The sequence below is a fragment of the Ceratosolen solmsi genome, unplaced genomic scaffold (genome assembly GCF_000503995.2).
Source record: "Ceratosolen solmsi marchali unplaced genomic scaffold, CerSol_1.0 scaffold14, whole genome shotgun sequence".
In the NCBI taxonomy this organism is placed as follows: Eukaryota; Metazoa; Arthropoda; class Insecta; order Hymenoptera; family Agaonidae; genus Ceratosolen; species Ceratosolen solmsi.
This window is the reverse complement of record NW_011948420.1, coordinates 505192-520658: the sequence shown is the minus strand read 5'-3', so window position 1 is coordinate 520658 and position 15467 is coordinate 505192. Positions and strand designations below refer to the sequence as shown.

Below are 15467 nucleotides of genomic sequence, written 5' to 3'. Positions count from 1 at the left end.
TAGTTACTAAATATATTATATTTATACTAATAATTCTAAAACTATACAACAATGTTTTAGGTAAAAATTAAAAGTGCCGTAAATATTTTAGCTTGGGTATAACTTATACTTATACTTACACTTGAGAACAGAATCGTCATAAATAATGACTCCAGCCTGCAATATTAGTTTTTCTAGTTTGATTACTTTAGTACTATCGGTAAATATAATACATTATTAGACGCTCCTATTAAAAGTTTCCAGAAATAATTCCGGAAATCTAAGGGCCAGTTTATGAAATTAGAAAAATTCTAGGCAGAATTATAGTCGAATCAACATAGGAGCTTTCTTACGTAAAGCTGAAAGAGTTGATGGAAATTGATGTCCAGCTGAATTAACTCCAGCGTGCTTTCAACCTTACCCTTGGCCCCTGTTCTTTAAGCAGCAGGATGAAATTGCCCAACCTTCCGCAACACAGAATCTGCAAGTGTGCATATTTCGGAGGCCAGCGATTTGAAAATTCGTCCAATCGGTAATGGCTCACTTTCATCCATGTTCCTTTCCCTCAAGCTGGTCAAACATTGTAATTGAATTTCCTTGTTATTAAAGGACTATTTTAAACTTTTTCATTCTTCAAAATATACCAATAAAATTAATAATATAAATAATAATAATAAATGTAGAAAACTCTTAATTTTTTTATTAAGTAAAAAAGTCTAATATTATATCAATTTTAAGAAAAGAAAAATTATTTATAGGAACCACGTATCTCTCAATTCCAACAATGTAATAAAAAAGAGAATAAAATATTATCATGATTGCATACGGAAATTTGATAAAATAAATTTATTTATCAATTAATTTAGTATTATTTCCTTGCTTCCATTGTATGATATATTAAAATACAATATAGTATATACAAATTTGTAATGTAATTTAATAAATACTGATTTAAATGTAACTTTACTTTCTACTAGTTATAATTCCATTTATAATACAAGTATATTATAATACAGCCACATATAAGAACAGTTTTTATTTTACAAATTGAATTTACAATAATTTTATTACAAATTATATCGAATTCTTATTTGTGCATAGTATATATAACCTCATTTGTGGGAAAAAACAATTTCAAATTAAAACATTAAATAATCAATTCAACGTTGTGACAAACTTACGCTTATGTAACTTTTAAAAAATCTAACAAATATTTTTAAGCTCTATATTCACGGTTGTAATAAATCTATATACACTTACTGTAAAGATTACGTATTCAAAATTGTAATTACAATCGACAGTCACATTCTCATTCAAATTTCATTAGGCTGAATGTAGGGTCACACGAATACATCAATTTATACGTAAATTTCGTGCATAATAGGACCAACTGGTAGGTTATACATAAAATATCTTTTATATTGTCTACAAAATAAAATGGTCTAAACTGCAAATGTTTACATATATATTAATATACATATACTACCACCTAATTTATGTAATTGTGTTTTATTCAATTCTCATAATTAATTTTGTTTTTTTAATCTTATTATGTTTACTTAAATTAGATAAAGTTAAAAATTCTAATATTAATATATAATAGAAAGCATTTGAAAATTTATTTTTAATGATTATCAATGAAATAAAAATAAATCGAAAAGTATTATTCTATCAATTTTGCTTTTTAATTTACTTTTAATATTTCATATTCTTAATTACATTATTTGAAATCAATTGACTTTCACAAGGCTTTTTATTTGATAAAATAAAATTGATAAAATTATATATATAACATATTTATATATTAAATTATAATATTATATATATATATATATATATATATATATATATATATATAACATAACTTTATAAAATGTTGTCTAAATAATAAATGACTGAAATATATTTTCTATGTACAAATAGAAAATAAGACTTCGTGAATAACTTTTCTTCTTAAAAATTATCGTATAAAAATTATCATTCTTGATAAAGTTTATCCATATAAAATGGTTTAAAATATATAAAAAAAAACAATTTCATTTTATTCCAAAAAATAGAATGTAAATTAAATTTCTATTTTTAATAATTTCATTAAATAGATTCGAACATTCGAACTGTACAAGATATTCACTTAAATTGGTATAAAAACAAAAATTTATAACTAAATACTTACATAAATATTGAAAAATTCTTATGTATTGGATCCACGTACTATGCATAATATAATTCTTTGAAAATTTTACTTTAATCGATAAAAACTTGTTTTACTCTTAATTTCATGACAAAAAACTGTTCTTTAAAAACGTATTCCAATGAAAAAGCAGCCAATGAACTCAACTATATTGTACTCATTGTAGATTTTACGAACCTACCGGCGTTCAAGTGCTGGAATTTTTTTGCATATACTACCACACAATTTTATCCTTTTTTCAGTATATTTGAAGAAGATCCTGTCTCATAAATACTCTCTATAGATATGAAAAGACGCATGTTCTTATATAATTTACCTCAGAAAATTCGTTATAACGGAGAAACACTACCTAATATATTCTGATATATTAACAAGTTATTTTTATTATCGTTTATAAATGAATCTCAATAATAAAAACATAAAAATTATTAATACGCAGTTGATAACTTGGTACCTGAATGATCATTTATGTGGCTACCAATTTATATATTATAAAACAAAAATAAAGGAAAGCGAAGGAACGAGTTCATTTCTCAGTTACTGTACTAAAATCTGTCCTATTATATTTAAATCTATTTCAAAATTAGGACATTTGAAAGATCAAATATGTAAATGGGCAATGCACATAACCAGAAAAAAATGTATGGGGAGGAAGAGCCCTACACAGACACGGGAAAACAACGAAATAACTTCATTAGGACAAATGTAAACAAATTCAAGTTGAAAAAGTTCACAATTAAAAGAGATCATGTTACTTATAAACGCATATAATTCATATATTAAAGCCTAATTTAAAGTCTAGACAGGACCATAAACATTTTCTATAATTTTTCTAAATCTATTAACATTAAACTAAATTGTTTATTTATTAGAAAGAAATATTATTTATATAAAACTTGCTAAGAACTTTATTAGTGACTAATTATATATAGAAAATATCACAATAAAAAAAAATTATGTAAGATAAATAATACTTCGATATACATAAAAAAAAAAATTAATTATAATGAAATAAAATGTATCATTGAAATTTTAAGTACTATAAGTGTAATACAATTTGTAACCAAGTATTTTTATATTTTATTATTTTAGCTTCTCTTGAAACCAAAAAATAGATAAAATATCTACTTTCACAACGATATTCTTTGAAATTACATCAATAAAATGACTTTACATTATAGACATACAGATATAGACGAGGGTATGATGACATCGTTTAGGTGTTAGGAAGAGCTCCAACACATGTTGACATGCTCTTTTTATTATATATTATATCAATCTGAACTATAAATATTAATTCATGTTTATGTACAAGTATAAATTCTTATGTATTCACATAGTAGAACGAAAATGCTTTTTTTATAAAAGTGTTTTTATTTATAGCCAGCAGTAGCCACTAGCGAATTTTCACCCAACGTATTGGAATATCGGTGAAAATCTCTACCAAATTATTTCTATCTTATTTCGACCAAGTAATTAAGTAAAATGGAGGTTTAGTTGAATAAACTGGCGAACAGTCATAAGGAGGAGCAGGAAGAAACGAAAGAGATCAGAAAAAATGCGAATATCCGCTTGTGCTAGTTTGGGAAGCAAATACGTTATTTTACGGCCGTGTTGTTTACTCATACAAAGCAATCGAGAATAAAAGAAACGAAACTGATGGGACATATCTATATGGTAAAAGAAAAATATATCCCTTTTCGGAAGGTTATTATTCTTCATCGACTGTTGGTGCAGTATTCGCAAGAGTTAGGATCGCTTCTATTTCTTTTAAATGGCCAAGCAATGGGACACAAAAAATTATTCATAAAATGGTAAAAGTAATAATTAAGAAATAGGAAAAGAATAGGTGGATATGCAAAAGATTTATTTAACTATATAAGCGCTATATACGACAACGATGTATATATTTTTAAACCACATTTTAAGCTACACAAACGTATTGCACCTTGATTAATTATATTTTCTATTCATTATTATTCAATAATATCTTAATTATTAATTTTTTTAATTTATATATTTTGCTAGTTATAGATAACAAATAAAAATCAATAATGTTCCTTTTAAAATCCAATATATGATCATGTCTAATTAAATGCATGTATTTGTTTTATCAATAAATTATTACATTTGTAAAACAAATATAAAGCTATTAATAGCTTTCATTAAAATAAAAATACAGCTAATATTACACAAATACTTTTGTTAAAAAATAATACAATTTATATAATACTGAAATTTATAAAATATCTTCTATGTTGTTATAAATTTGTCTAAGTCATACTATGGATTATGTAGAAAAAAAACTTAAATCAACTTTAAAACTTTCGTAAACCAATTGAGTGAAACAGTTTTTCTATGTTGAATTGTATAAAGTAAAGAATGTAAGGAATATTTTTAGTTGAATTGAAGTATAAAAAATTATAACAATCATCATTTAATAGAACATCTTTACTTTAAACTTTTACAAATAACATTATACCATTTCAATATTAAATTTAATTACTTGTAGATAATTGTTTTGAAATTTTTAAAACCGATTTGAAATTACACAGACTAGTATTACAATATTTAAAAAAAAGTAAATATACTGTAATTATAATTTTGAACGAAATTGTAATAAAATAGATCGAGTAAAATAAAAAATATTAATTAATTCGTTTTTACATTTTATACTTTTAACTTTATATAATAATTTTCTCCTGTGTTTTAATTGAATTAAAGAAATAATTATAAAAATAATATTTATATAATTTACTGTTTGCTCCTTTAGATTATTTTTGAAATCCGTTCAGTCTATTCAAATCACCTAAATCTTATGAGTAAATAATACTGTTCATACATCTAATCCGATAACAATAATTAGATTTTTGAAAATTCAACAATGAGCATACAAGGTACTATCTATTTAATTAAATAGAATAAAGCAATTTAATTTTACATGATATATATGAGAATAAATATAAATAAACATAAAAGACACAGCTCATTTGAATTTCGATATATCATTTTTATATGATTCCTAATTTTCTTAATCTTTGCAGTAAAATTTTTATTAGATCTCTTTTATTTTTTTATTATTATAAAGAAATATATGATTCGTTAAAACTATTTGTCTTTGTTTAAAAGTAAAAAATTAATATTAAAATTACTTTTGAAAAGTATCTTTTAGCTACATATACATATAATAATTAGTACATTAGTATAGTATAATATTTAGAAAATGAAAATATTTATAACTATAATTGACTTGTTCAAATTAGTATTGAAAGATTGTTTATTACAGGGAAATTTTCTTATATATTTAAATATGAATATAGAAATATTCGAACAAATTCAAAAAAATGATTAATTAAATTTGTTTCGATTTGTTTCATTTGTTTTCAATTAACAAAAAACAAAAAAATACTGAATTCATATAAAACCTCAGGATTCTACACAAACTTAGTTGATTCATCAACGATAACGGACTAGTGAACTATAGAAAAAAAAATTAAATAGGAGAACTCTCACTCCTCCTCCTCTTACACAATAGTATATACAATATAATAGACTTATAATCAGGCCTGTATCTCCCGAAATACCGGCGAACATTTGACCGCTCGTTTGCTAGCGTCGTGATCGCCCAATTACGCAAATTGATGATCAGTAAGATAATAATGTGTAATCAGCGATGTGCGAACTTGCAGTAGACCCCACTTAACATATTCATGGAATGTCTATGACAAATGATTAGTCCATTATTTACTTAAAACCGAATGAAGCACCTGAAAATCTCACGTGTATACATAAATATGCGGGGATCTTAAATTATATAGTAAAGCGGCACGCTTTGAATTAAGCTAAGCATTATTAATTCCTTAGAGAATTTCTCCCTCCCTTACTAATGGTAGCCTGTGCCATGAGCTCTTTGCACCTTTATAGTCGTTGCTACATGTATCCATACAGAACTTAGATATAACAGAACGCGAGAACCTTTTAATTCGCTTAGATGAAAAGAATTTTTTTAGAAACCGTAGATGCTACATTTTTTCTGAGTCTTAAGAATATTTATAATGAATCAGATCTTTATAATTAAGTTTTAACTAATTTACATTTGACAATATTTTATCCATTTTCTTTTCTTAAACTCAATTTTTATTTACCAACAACTTTTCTCAAATTTTCGTTTGCTCCATTATCATTTGCATTTTTTTCTGCTTTTAAAAAAATAACAAAGTTGAAAAATTAATTCTCATTTAATTATATGTCGAACAAAATAAATATTGATGTTGAAATTGAATAATTTTGTAACAAAATAATTACATAGTCTCCTTCTCACTATTATCTTATTTTATCTGACTATAAATTAATATTCTAATTAATAAATGACGAAATTATAATTTTATATACTCTATTATAATTTAATATGTTTTATTATAATTTAATATACATTCTAATCAATTTCTCAAGATGAATCCCCAAAAAAACTCATTGTAAAGCAAATAAAAAATTAAATTAAAGAAAAAATATGTTTGTTACATTTTATTATGATTTATAATAGAATAAAGAATACCCTAATTACAAAACGACAAATTATGCAAAGCATATAATTAATTATCTTTGGAACTGCCTTTTATTTAATTATACACATAGTTCTAAAGTTTTATTTAAATCAAAATCACTACAAATATCCATTCTGTTAAGAAAAATGTATAAAAAGTGATGACATCAATAACTAATAACTGATGACAACTGATAGCTTTATAATATAAAAATAGAACTAACTTTTAGAAATAGATTAAATTTCACGATCAATAAAGGAGTAACAGAAGATTAAATTAGCGTATAATATATATATTATATTACTTCTATATATTATATTTAGATAATTTAAATAAATAATAAACATTCTCATTAATTAATATTAATATATATTATATTAATAGTACGTAAATATAATAATACGTACAACTAATATTGATAAAGTTAAACTTCATTTGTTTAACTTTGGTTCCAACATTAAAGGAATAACTACTAGTTTATAAAAAAATGTATGCTACATATTTATATTTGAATATTTATATAAATTATTTACGTAAATAAAGCAAACTTTTAAAATTATTATGATTCTTCTTTGGAAAAAGAAAATTTTATTTTACATTTTAGCATGCATGTGCTCATGCTCTCTTATTAGATAAACATACCAGTAATTTTTTATTTTGCATAAGAGATTGTTAGTAAATAAGAATAGTTTAGCAATGTAAGTTGCTACGTTGCTACGGGCCATTCCTCTATTTCTATTTAGTAAAATGTTAATTTTTTTTTAAGAGATATCGTATTTTTATATGTAAAGCCAATATCGACAGACGTCACTATTGTGAAGTTCTAGGTTCGGTGGAGTTAGTTTTCATTCACTATACGATACCACGATGATTTTTCTTGTATATTCAGTTAACGAATACAATAATGTATTTTTCAATCTAACCTTTGATTCATTCGATAAGATTTTCAGTATTTAAATAAGTGAACTTTTATTTATCTCAAATATTAGGGTAATGACTATAATAATAAGTAATGACTATTCATGAATTAGTTTTTCGCAGCTCCATTTCTTCAAAAGAAATTTGAGTTTGGAAAATAAGCTTTCACGAAAATAAATATAGAAATATCTCTAAAATTATTATATTAACATTAAATATGAAAAATTCTATATCTTATGGATATAATTAAAATTTCATTCTCGCATATAAATTGTCATTTTACTAGCAGTATATGATTTCGTAGAAGATGATATTCTAAAATAGTCTTAATCTTCCGCCGCCTCCTTCTCCTGATACGTCTAATGTTACCAGCGATGAATATTTGTATGCTTATCGAAGAGATGTTTATGAATATCCTAATTTCAGGATATACATTTACTTATTCCTTCATTGCATGCCACTACCAAACGACTCTTCATTTTTTCAATTTTCCAAGTATTTAATTCAACTTAAATTTTTTGTTAAACACGTAGGAAAATGAGTATATTTAGCCAAAGCATTTTAAAGAAAAATGAGTATTCCCATGAGTATTGAAATATGGTTTCAGACTATAGCCCATGGAATTCATACTATATGAGTTAAAAGCAGAACCTATCCTTTGTCCCCTGGAAAAGATAAGAGAATACATTTAAAATATAACCTATTATTAGAGCTATTTTTTTCTTCATATTTATAGTTTTGTTCTATATCACTATTTATTACAGTTCGTTAACATTTTTTTAAAAAATTTCAAGTCAAAAAACCTTTTCTTTTTCATTTATCAAGATTTATCCGATTGAGTCTTTTGATTTCATTATTGTTAAATTGAAACTTTTTAATCAATTTCATAAATTATCAATCAATCAATTATAATTACAAACACAGACATTTTAGTTATGTATCTAAATGCTTAATTTAACATAAATAAATTGAATAAATTAATATAAGAAACAATTGTTGTAATGTAATTGTATTATGATACTAGTATAAAAATAACAAAATATAAATAAATCATTTAATATGAAAAATATTGCATATCTCAGAAATAATTAGTGTTACGGATTGCAGCATTTTTATGCGGTAAATAAAGTGGGAGAGGTAAAGACACTTGCTTAGGTCAAAATATTGCGCGTCAATTCGTAAACAACTATGAATATGTTCATGACACAATACGAGAACAGGAATCATATGCGAAGACTACCAACAAACTACCAATCCAACAAAATGGCGTACTATCTGCCACACCATGGTGTGCTAAAACCGGACAGTTCTACGACTAAGCTAAGAGTCGTCTTCAACGGATCGAGCCCATCCTCGACCGGACGATCATTGAATGACATAATGCACACCTACGCCGACCTAAACCCAAACATTGTAGATGTACTAATTTGGATCCACAAATACAGGTACTTATTCTCCACAGATATCACAAAGATGTACCGACAGATACTGGTCCACCAAGACGACTGGGATCTACAGCGAATCCTGTGGATAGACGAACTGGGCAACGAGGTCATTTATCAATCAACCACTGTCACATATGGGACCAGAGCGGCCCCATTTCTAGCTGTACGAACACTCCTTCAACTCATACAAGACGCTGTACCCCCTATAAAATACGGAAGATACGTGGACAACATCTTTGGCGGTGCAGACAATCCAACTCAACTAGTAGGGACAACAACACAATTAAGAGACCTCTGCATGGCGGGCGGATTCGCGCTAGCAAAATGGCACTCTACCAACGAAGAAGTAATAACCGCCATTGAGGTCCCGCCAAATCCGAAACAGTCTTTCAACTTAACCGAAGATGCCACCAAAATTCTAGGACTGCAATGGAGGTCCCACGAAGACATCTTCTCATTCTCAACATCATTGGCTCCCCAAGCAACCACCACCTCAAAGCGTACCATTCTCTCTGACATTGCAAAATTGTTTGATCCATTGGGATTCGCATCTCCCGTAATAATACGAGCTAAATTACTACTCCAAGAACTATGGCTCCACTCAGTTGAATGGAATGATCCCCTCCCAGCTCAAGTTGTCAATCGATGGCACACCATCAGAAGAGAATTACAAACACTAAACGAATTAACCATACCTCGGTGGTTCAAAACAAAGGAAACATCCAACATAGAACTACATGGATTCGCTGACGCATCGCAACTAGCAATGGCTGCCGTCATATACATGGCAATATACAATGAAGAAAATGAACCGACCGTCACATTCATATGTTCAAAAACAAGGGTGGCACCACTTAAAAAACTAACAATAACTAAGCTAGAATTAACAACCGCATTACTACTATCAAAGCTCACCACACGCATCAAAACTTCACTAAATTTAAGGATAAGGGCAACACATCTATGGACGGACTCACGAGTAAACCTGACCTGGATCAAGGCTCACCCATCACGATGGAAGGAATTTGTGTGCAACAGAGTCACACAAATTCAAGAACTCACAGCAGAAGCACAATGGAGGTATGTGCCCGGAACCTCAAATCCAGCCGACTGCGCATCCAGAGGACTCACCACCCAACAACTTAAAACTCACCCTTTATGGTGGACTGATCCTCCATGGACACTAACTCCAAACTCGTGGCCAACACAACCAATTGACAAAGAGGACCAATGCGACCAGGAAGCCCGTCCAAGCATCTCGTTAATCGCCACTATTAAAACGTCGGAATACGACTAGGACATTCTTTACAATTACCAAACATTGACTGAACTATTAAGAATAACTGCAACATGCATTAGATTCATCACATGCCTAAGGGGCAAACGCCCTTCTACAAACCAACTCACACGTGATGAATTAAATCAGGCCAGAACACAGTGGATACGGCTGACCCAAAGGGCACACCTGGCCCAAGAATTACAAGCGATGCAAACAACAGGCCTGACCTCATCACACGCATTCCATCGACTCACCGCCTACATACATGCACACAGAATCATAATGGAAATTCAGAACATTTCATGGAGGCACTCAAATTACACTGTCATACACCCGACAACATTACTGGATCATTGGAGGAAGATCAGCGGTAAAATCATACATCCTTCGATGCGTTACGTGTGCTAAACAAGGCGGAGGCCTCGCTAGCCAACTAATACCTGCCTCAAGAGTAACGCCATCGCGACCATTCACTCACACTGGAGTAGATTACGCTGGTCCCATTACCATAAAAACTTGGAAGGGTAGAGGAGCAAAGACCTACAAGGCCTGGATTTGCGTATTTGTGTGCCTCGCAACCTCCGCAATACACATTGAAGTGGTAGGTGATTATTCAGCAAAGAGATTCGGAGCTGACAAGGAATTGAAAAAACTTTTCATTCAACGCACGAAGGAACACCACCACATCACAACCACACTCATGAATGACCATGCGCAGTGGGAATTTAATCCACCTGCTGCCCCCCACATGGGAGGAAAATGGGAAGCCGCAGTGAAGTCCGTCAAGTTCCATATCAATCGAACAACAAGAGACGCATCAGTCACCATTGAAGAAATTAACACACTGCTAACCCAGATAGAGGCCATCCTGAACTCACGCCCAATACAACCATTGATGGACGACCCTAATGACTGCTCTGCACTTACTCCAGGTCACTTCCTCATAGGAGAACCTCTCAACACGCTTCCTGACCCTTCCGCAAGTGATCCCAACGCGTCAATGATATCAAGGTGGCAATTTATTCAAAAACGAGTCCAACGATACTGGAAGCAATGGAGAAAACATTACCTACAGCAATTCCTCTCAACCTTCAAGTGGCATCACCCAAGCAACACGATCAAGGTCGGATCTCTAGTCCTCATCACAGATCAACGACAACCACAATGCAAGTGGCCACTCGCGAGAGTCATGAAACTGCACCCAGGAAAGGATGGACTAACTAGAGTAGTAACATTAAAAACCACATCCTCGATAATCTCTAGACCAATTCACATTCTTGCACCTCTGCCAGTTCCCATCGAAGATACAGATATTAATCATCAATGAATTGATGTTGGCGGACGGAATGTTACGGATTGCAGCATTTTTACGCGGTAAATAAAGTGGGAGAGATAAAGACACTTGCTTAGGTCAAAATATTGCGCGCCAAGTCGTAAACACGATTCTCCGAAATCGAGAAAATTCAATACTCAAATAGTCAAAATTACATTACAATTCCGAGAAAAGTAATAACAAATGAACCCTACAAGGCTATGCCCTGTTGACGTCACGACAAACATCGGCCTAGCAACAACCACCGATGCGCTATCGGCGCAGCAAGTTCGTACGAGAATATTTAATGAGCTGCACTTGACACTCTCGTTCTCTTACTAGTTCAATCAAGCAGTCATCAAGATCGGATCGCCGTCCTACAAGTCAACGCCATTTACACAGAGATCACCTTCAATTCACACAAATCACCGTCCTACAAGTCAATGCCACTTGCACAGAGATCACCTTCAATTCACACAGACCGCCCCCACCTACAGAGATTATCTCCCAATACCACCACACGGATCGAACTCACTACTCGTAAGTCACCCTATTACACACGTCCTTACGTTCCATCAATACACCGAGATCGACTCCACACGTAAGCTACGCTATTACACACGTTCTTACGAATCACTAACACACGGATCCGTAAACTAAGCAAGCAGCAATACCTAGACCACGGCATCATCATTGCCCTTCATCAGTGACGTCACACACCAACGCCACCACTCAGGCCTCTCTAGCTTATCGGCAGCGGCAACGGCGGCACCAACGCTCCCCCTTCACAGCGCGACACTCGTCACGGCATCATTACCCCTCATCAGCGCATCTCCCACTACCACTACGATTCATAACCACGAGTAGGAGAATCACGCGTCACATCAAGAACACACTTACAAGACTATTATCACTCATATTACCTGAAGAAACTCTCACCTATTCATTGTATCATTCATTCAATCTCACCTCAATAGACCACTGATTATTTATTATATCATTATATTAAATAAAAGGAAAACCAACTCATACAAAGGCAGTGTTGAATTATTGCATTGTCCATTCCACTTACTATCAAGCCTCCCTTCATCATCTCAGGGAAGCTTTTAGTCTGATCCCAGATAATTAGTAACAGTTGATTTTAATAGTATCAACTTTCTCAACATATAATTGCCATCATGTTTTTTCAGTAGTTTTACTGACTTTTTTTAAGTTTAAATTGGGTTAGAAAAATGACTTTATTTTATTGAAGAAATAAGAACTTAAATTTAGTACACTTACTGTGCATGCAAATTAGATAGTCAATGTATGTTAATTATTATAATACTATAAAAAGTAGGCTGAAATAAAGTATGGTATACAAATACCTATGTACAGTTTAATTAAATTTAATAGTTAGTTGTAGCTGATTGAATAAAATTACCACACGAGAAAGCTAATAAGAATAAAGCATTGTTATGAAACGAAAATTGTGAAGAATTTCAATTCATTGTTTTCATGTTTATAAATTTATTGAAAGTCCAATTATAAGTCAAATAGCAATAAAATATCCATAAATTGCACCATTAAAAACATTTTCCGCTAAAGGATTAAGAGGAACGGACTACATATATTGAAAAAATTATTGTTCTTATAAAGTGAACATAGTCAATAGACCGAAAACATCAATGAAAGATGCTATGAAAAATATTATGGTCACTTTAGACATGTACATTATACTGAGGGTCTGAATAAATTTTGGACTTTGCATAATGACTGAAAGTGAAGCTTTGCTATAGATGCTGCTATCTGCAGCATAAATACATCAGATGCTTGTGCGTGCGAACGCCACTACGCAATAAACGTGCAGAAATAAGAATCAAATAATAAAGTATTTTTGGAAGTCGAAAAAACGACTAAAAAATAAGAACTGTAGGAACATAGCCAGCAGCACATTATATCTCATTACCTGTACGATACAACGAGAAGTAATAACACTCGATACGGTAGTTCCAATGGTAAATATTTGTTCGTGAATTTAGTTGAGTTACCAGCTGGTTTTAATAAAAACAGTACATTGCAATTTTAGTGCCCAGGTCGTGTATCTTTTTATCTACGCCAATTATCGCTAAAATATATTTTCACTAGAATGAAATTTCAAAGTATCTCATTTTATTTAACTCCAACGCATTGTACACACTTATTTTGTCATATTCATTGAAAATATTTATTTTATAGTATATTATTTGTATTCGTACAGTATATATCAATCGTAATGCAACTATTTTAAAAATAAGAAAAGCATAAAAACAAGTACACATTATGGATTCAGTTCAGAATAATGGAAAAGCATGATATTCTTTTATCTTCGCTGTTTTATAATTTTATCTACAAATTATACATACAAGAAGGCCCACGACGAAGTAAACAATATAATATATAGATGGTTTATAAAGTGATATTGTGTTATTAAAGGAAACGGTAATCTCTTAATTAAATTTAAGAAAGTTCGTCTAGTATACCAAGAAACTTCAAGTGCGCGAAATGAAATCTGAAAACCCTTAAAAATAACTAACCAATTGATTTATTAAATTAAAAACTGATAATAATACAATTACACAAATATAAAAAAATATTTATAAATACTATTATCAAATTTGCCTGTGAATATATAAAATCGTTGAAGTCACATTAGTTGGTTAAATTGGAAACTTCAATATAACAAAATGAAGAAATAAAAGTTTATATTTTTGCTCATCCGATGTTCAACTATTTTTAGTTTATATAATATGTCCAAATCCAATTATAATAAAAAGTTCAATACTAACTGTATTGAAAAAAATATTTATCATAAGTATTTGTTTATAAATAAAAGTTTTCAACGCTCTTTTATGAGCCTCTAAGGAATTTAACTCTCTTATAAGACATAATTACTTTCGAAGTTGCAATAACCAAGTTAGATTACTACATAGCTTTATCCTTAATCAATCTCAGCACTTCGATGTAAATATATTCTTGGAACAGTATTTCTTAAAAAAACTGTCCATAAAATTTTCTTCTATTAAATTTTAAATTAACTAAGAACACGAACTATATTTATCTACGAAAACAAAATAATATACTGATTAATGTAATAAAAATGGAATTAAATTTAAAATTTTTAATTTTTATATACTTATTTAAAAAATTTAGAAAACTAAAAGTATACAGATATATATATAATTATAAATGGAAAATTACATAAAAAAATTTTTTTTCTATATCAATTTTTCTAAATATTTCAAATCCCTTCAAGCGTTATTTCTGTAAAAAATCAATCAGACTTTAATTACAGCAGCAAAAGGTTAAGTGACCTCAATTAGTAATCCTATTATTTTTATTCCATCAATAGATTAAACATAAAATCTACGTTAGAAGAAAAAAGTTTGTAAATAATAAAATGTAATTAAAGACATTAAAATAGAAAAGCATAATAAGTCTTTTTTTATTATAATACATTAAATTATAATTTAATAACTCTAATTTTAAAAATATTCATCATATATATTGTATTTGTTAAGTATTAAATTATGTTTGTAACTCTATCTTTCAATAATTAAAAATATATTTATCGTAATACATATAATTTAGGCAAACGTGTGACATTTATAATTTCGTGAAACAGCAATGTTTTTAAATCCACAAGGCCATTATCAATTAAAGGAAGGAATGACTTTTAAATGAACAAAAATTAGCCTTTCGCCGTCCTAGGAAAAAAAAGTTAAAAATCCATGAAAGTTATGAAAGTTTAAATATCTTGAGAAGATATAAGATAGGTCTT

The 15467-nt window shown here is 29.5% G+C and overlaps 2 protein-coding genes across 2 annotated transcripts; both read left to right on the top strand.

Moving 5' to 3' along the window:
* Positions 1 to 8820: 8820 nt before the first annotated feature.
* On the top strand, positions 8821 to 10374 carry LOC105361122 (uncharacterized). The gene has a single exon (XM_011498228.1). It carries the CDS (start codon positions 8821 to 8823, stop codon positions 10372 to 10374), a length of 1554 nt encoding a protein of 517 aa, XP_011496530.1.
* A 264-nt stretch (positions 10375 to 10638) lies between these two features.
* LOC105361121 (uncharacterized) lies at positions 10639 to 11683 on the top strand. Its single transcript, XM_011498226.1, has 2 exons — positions 10639 to 10726; positions 10845 to 11683. The coding sequence occupies exons 1-2, from the start codon at positions 10639 to 10641 to the stop codon at positions 11681 to 11683; spliced, it is 927 nt and encodes a 308-aa protein (XP_011496528.1).
* Positions 11684 to 15467: the final 3784 nt, after the last annotated feature.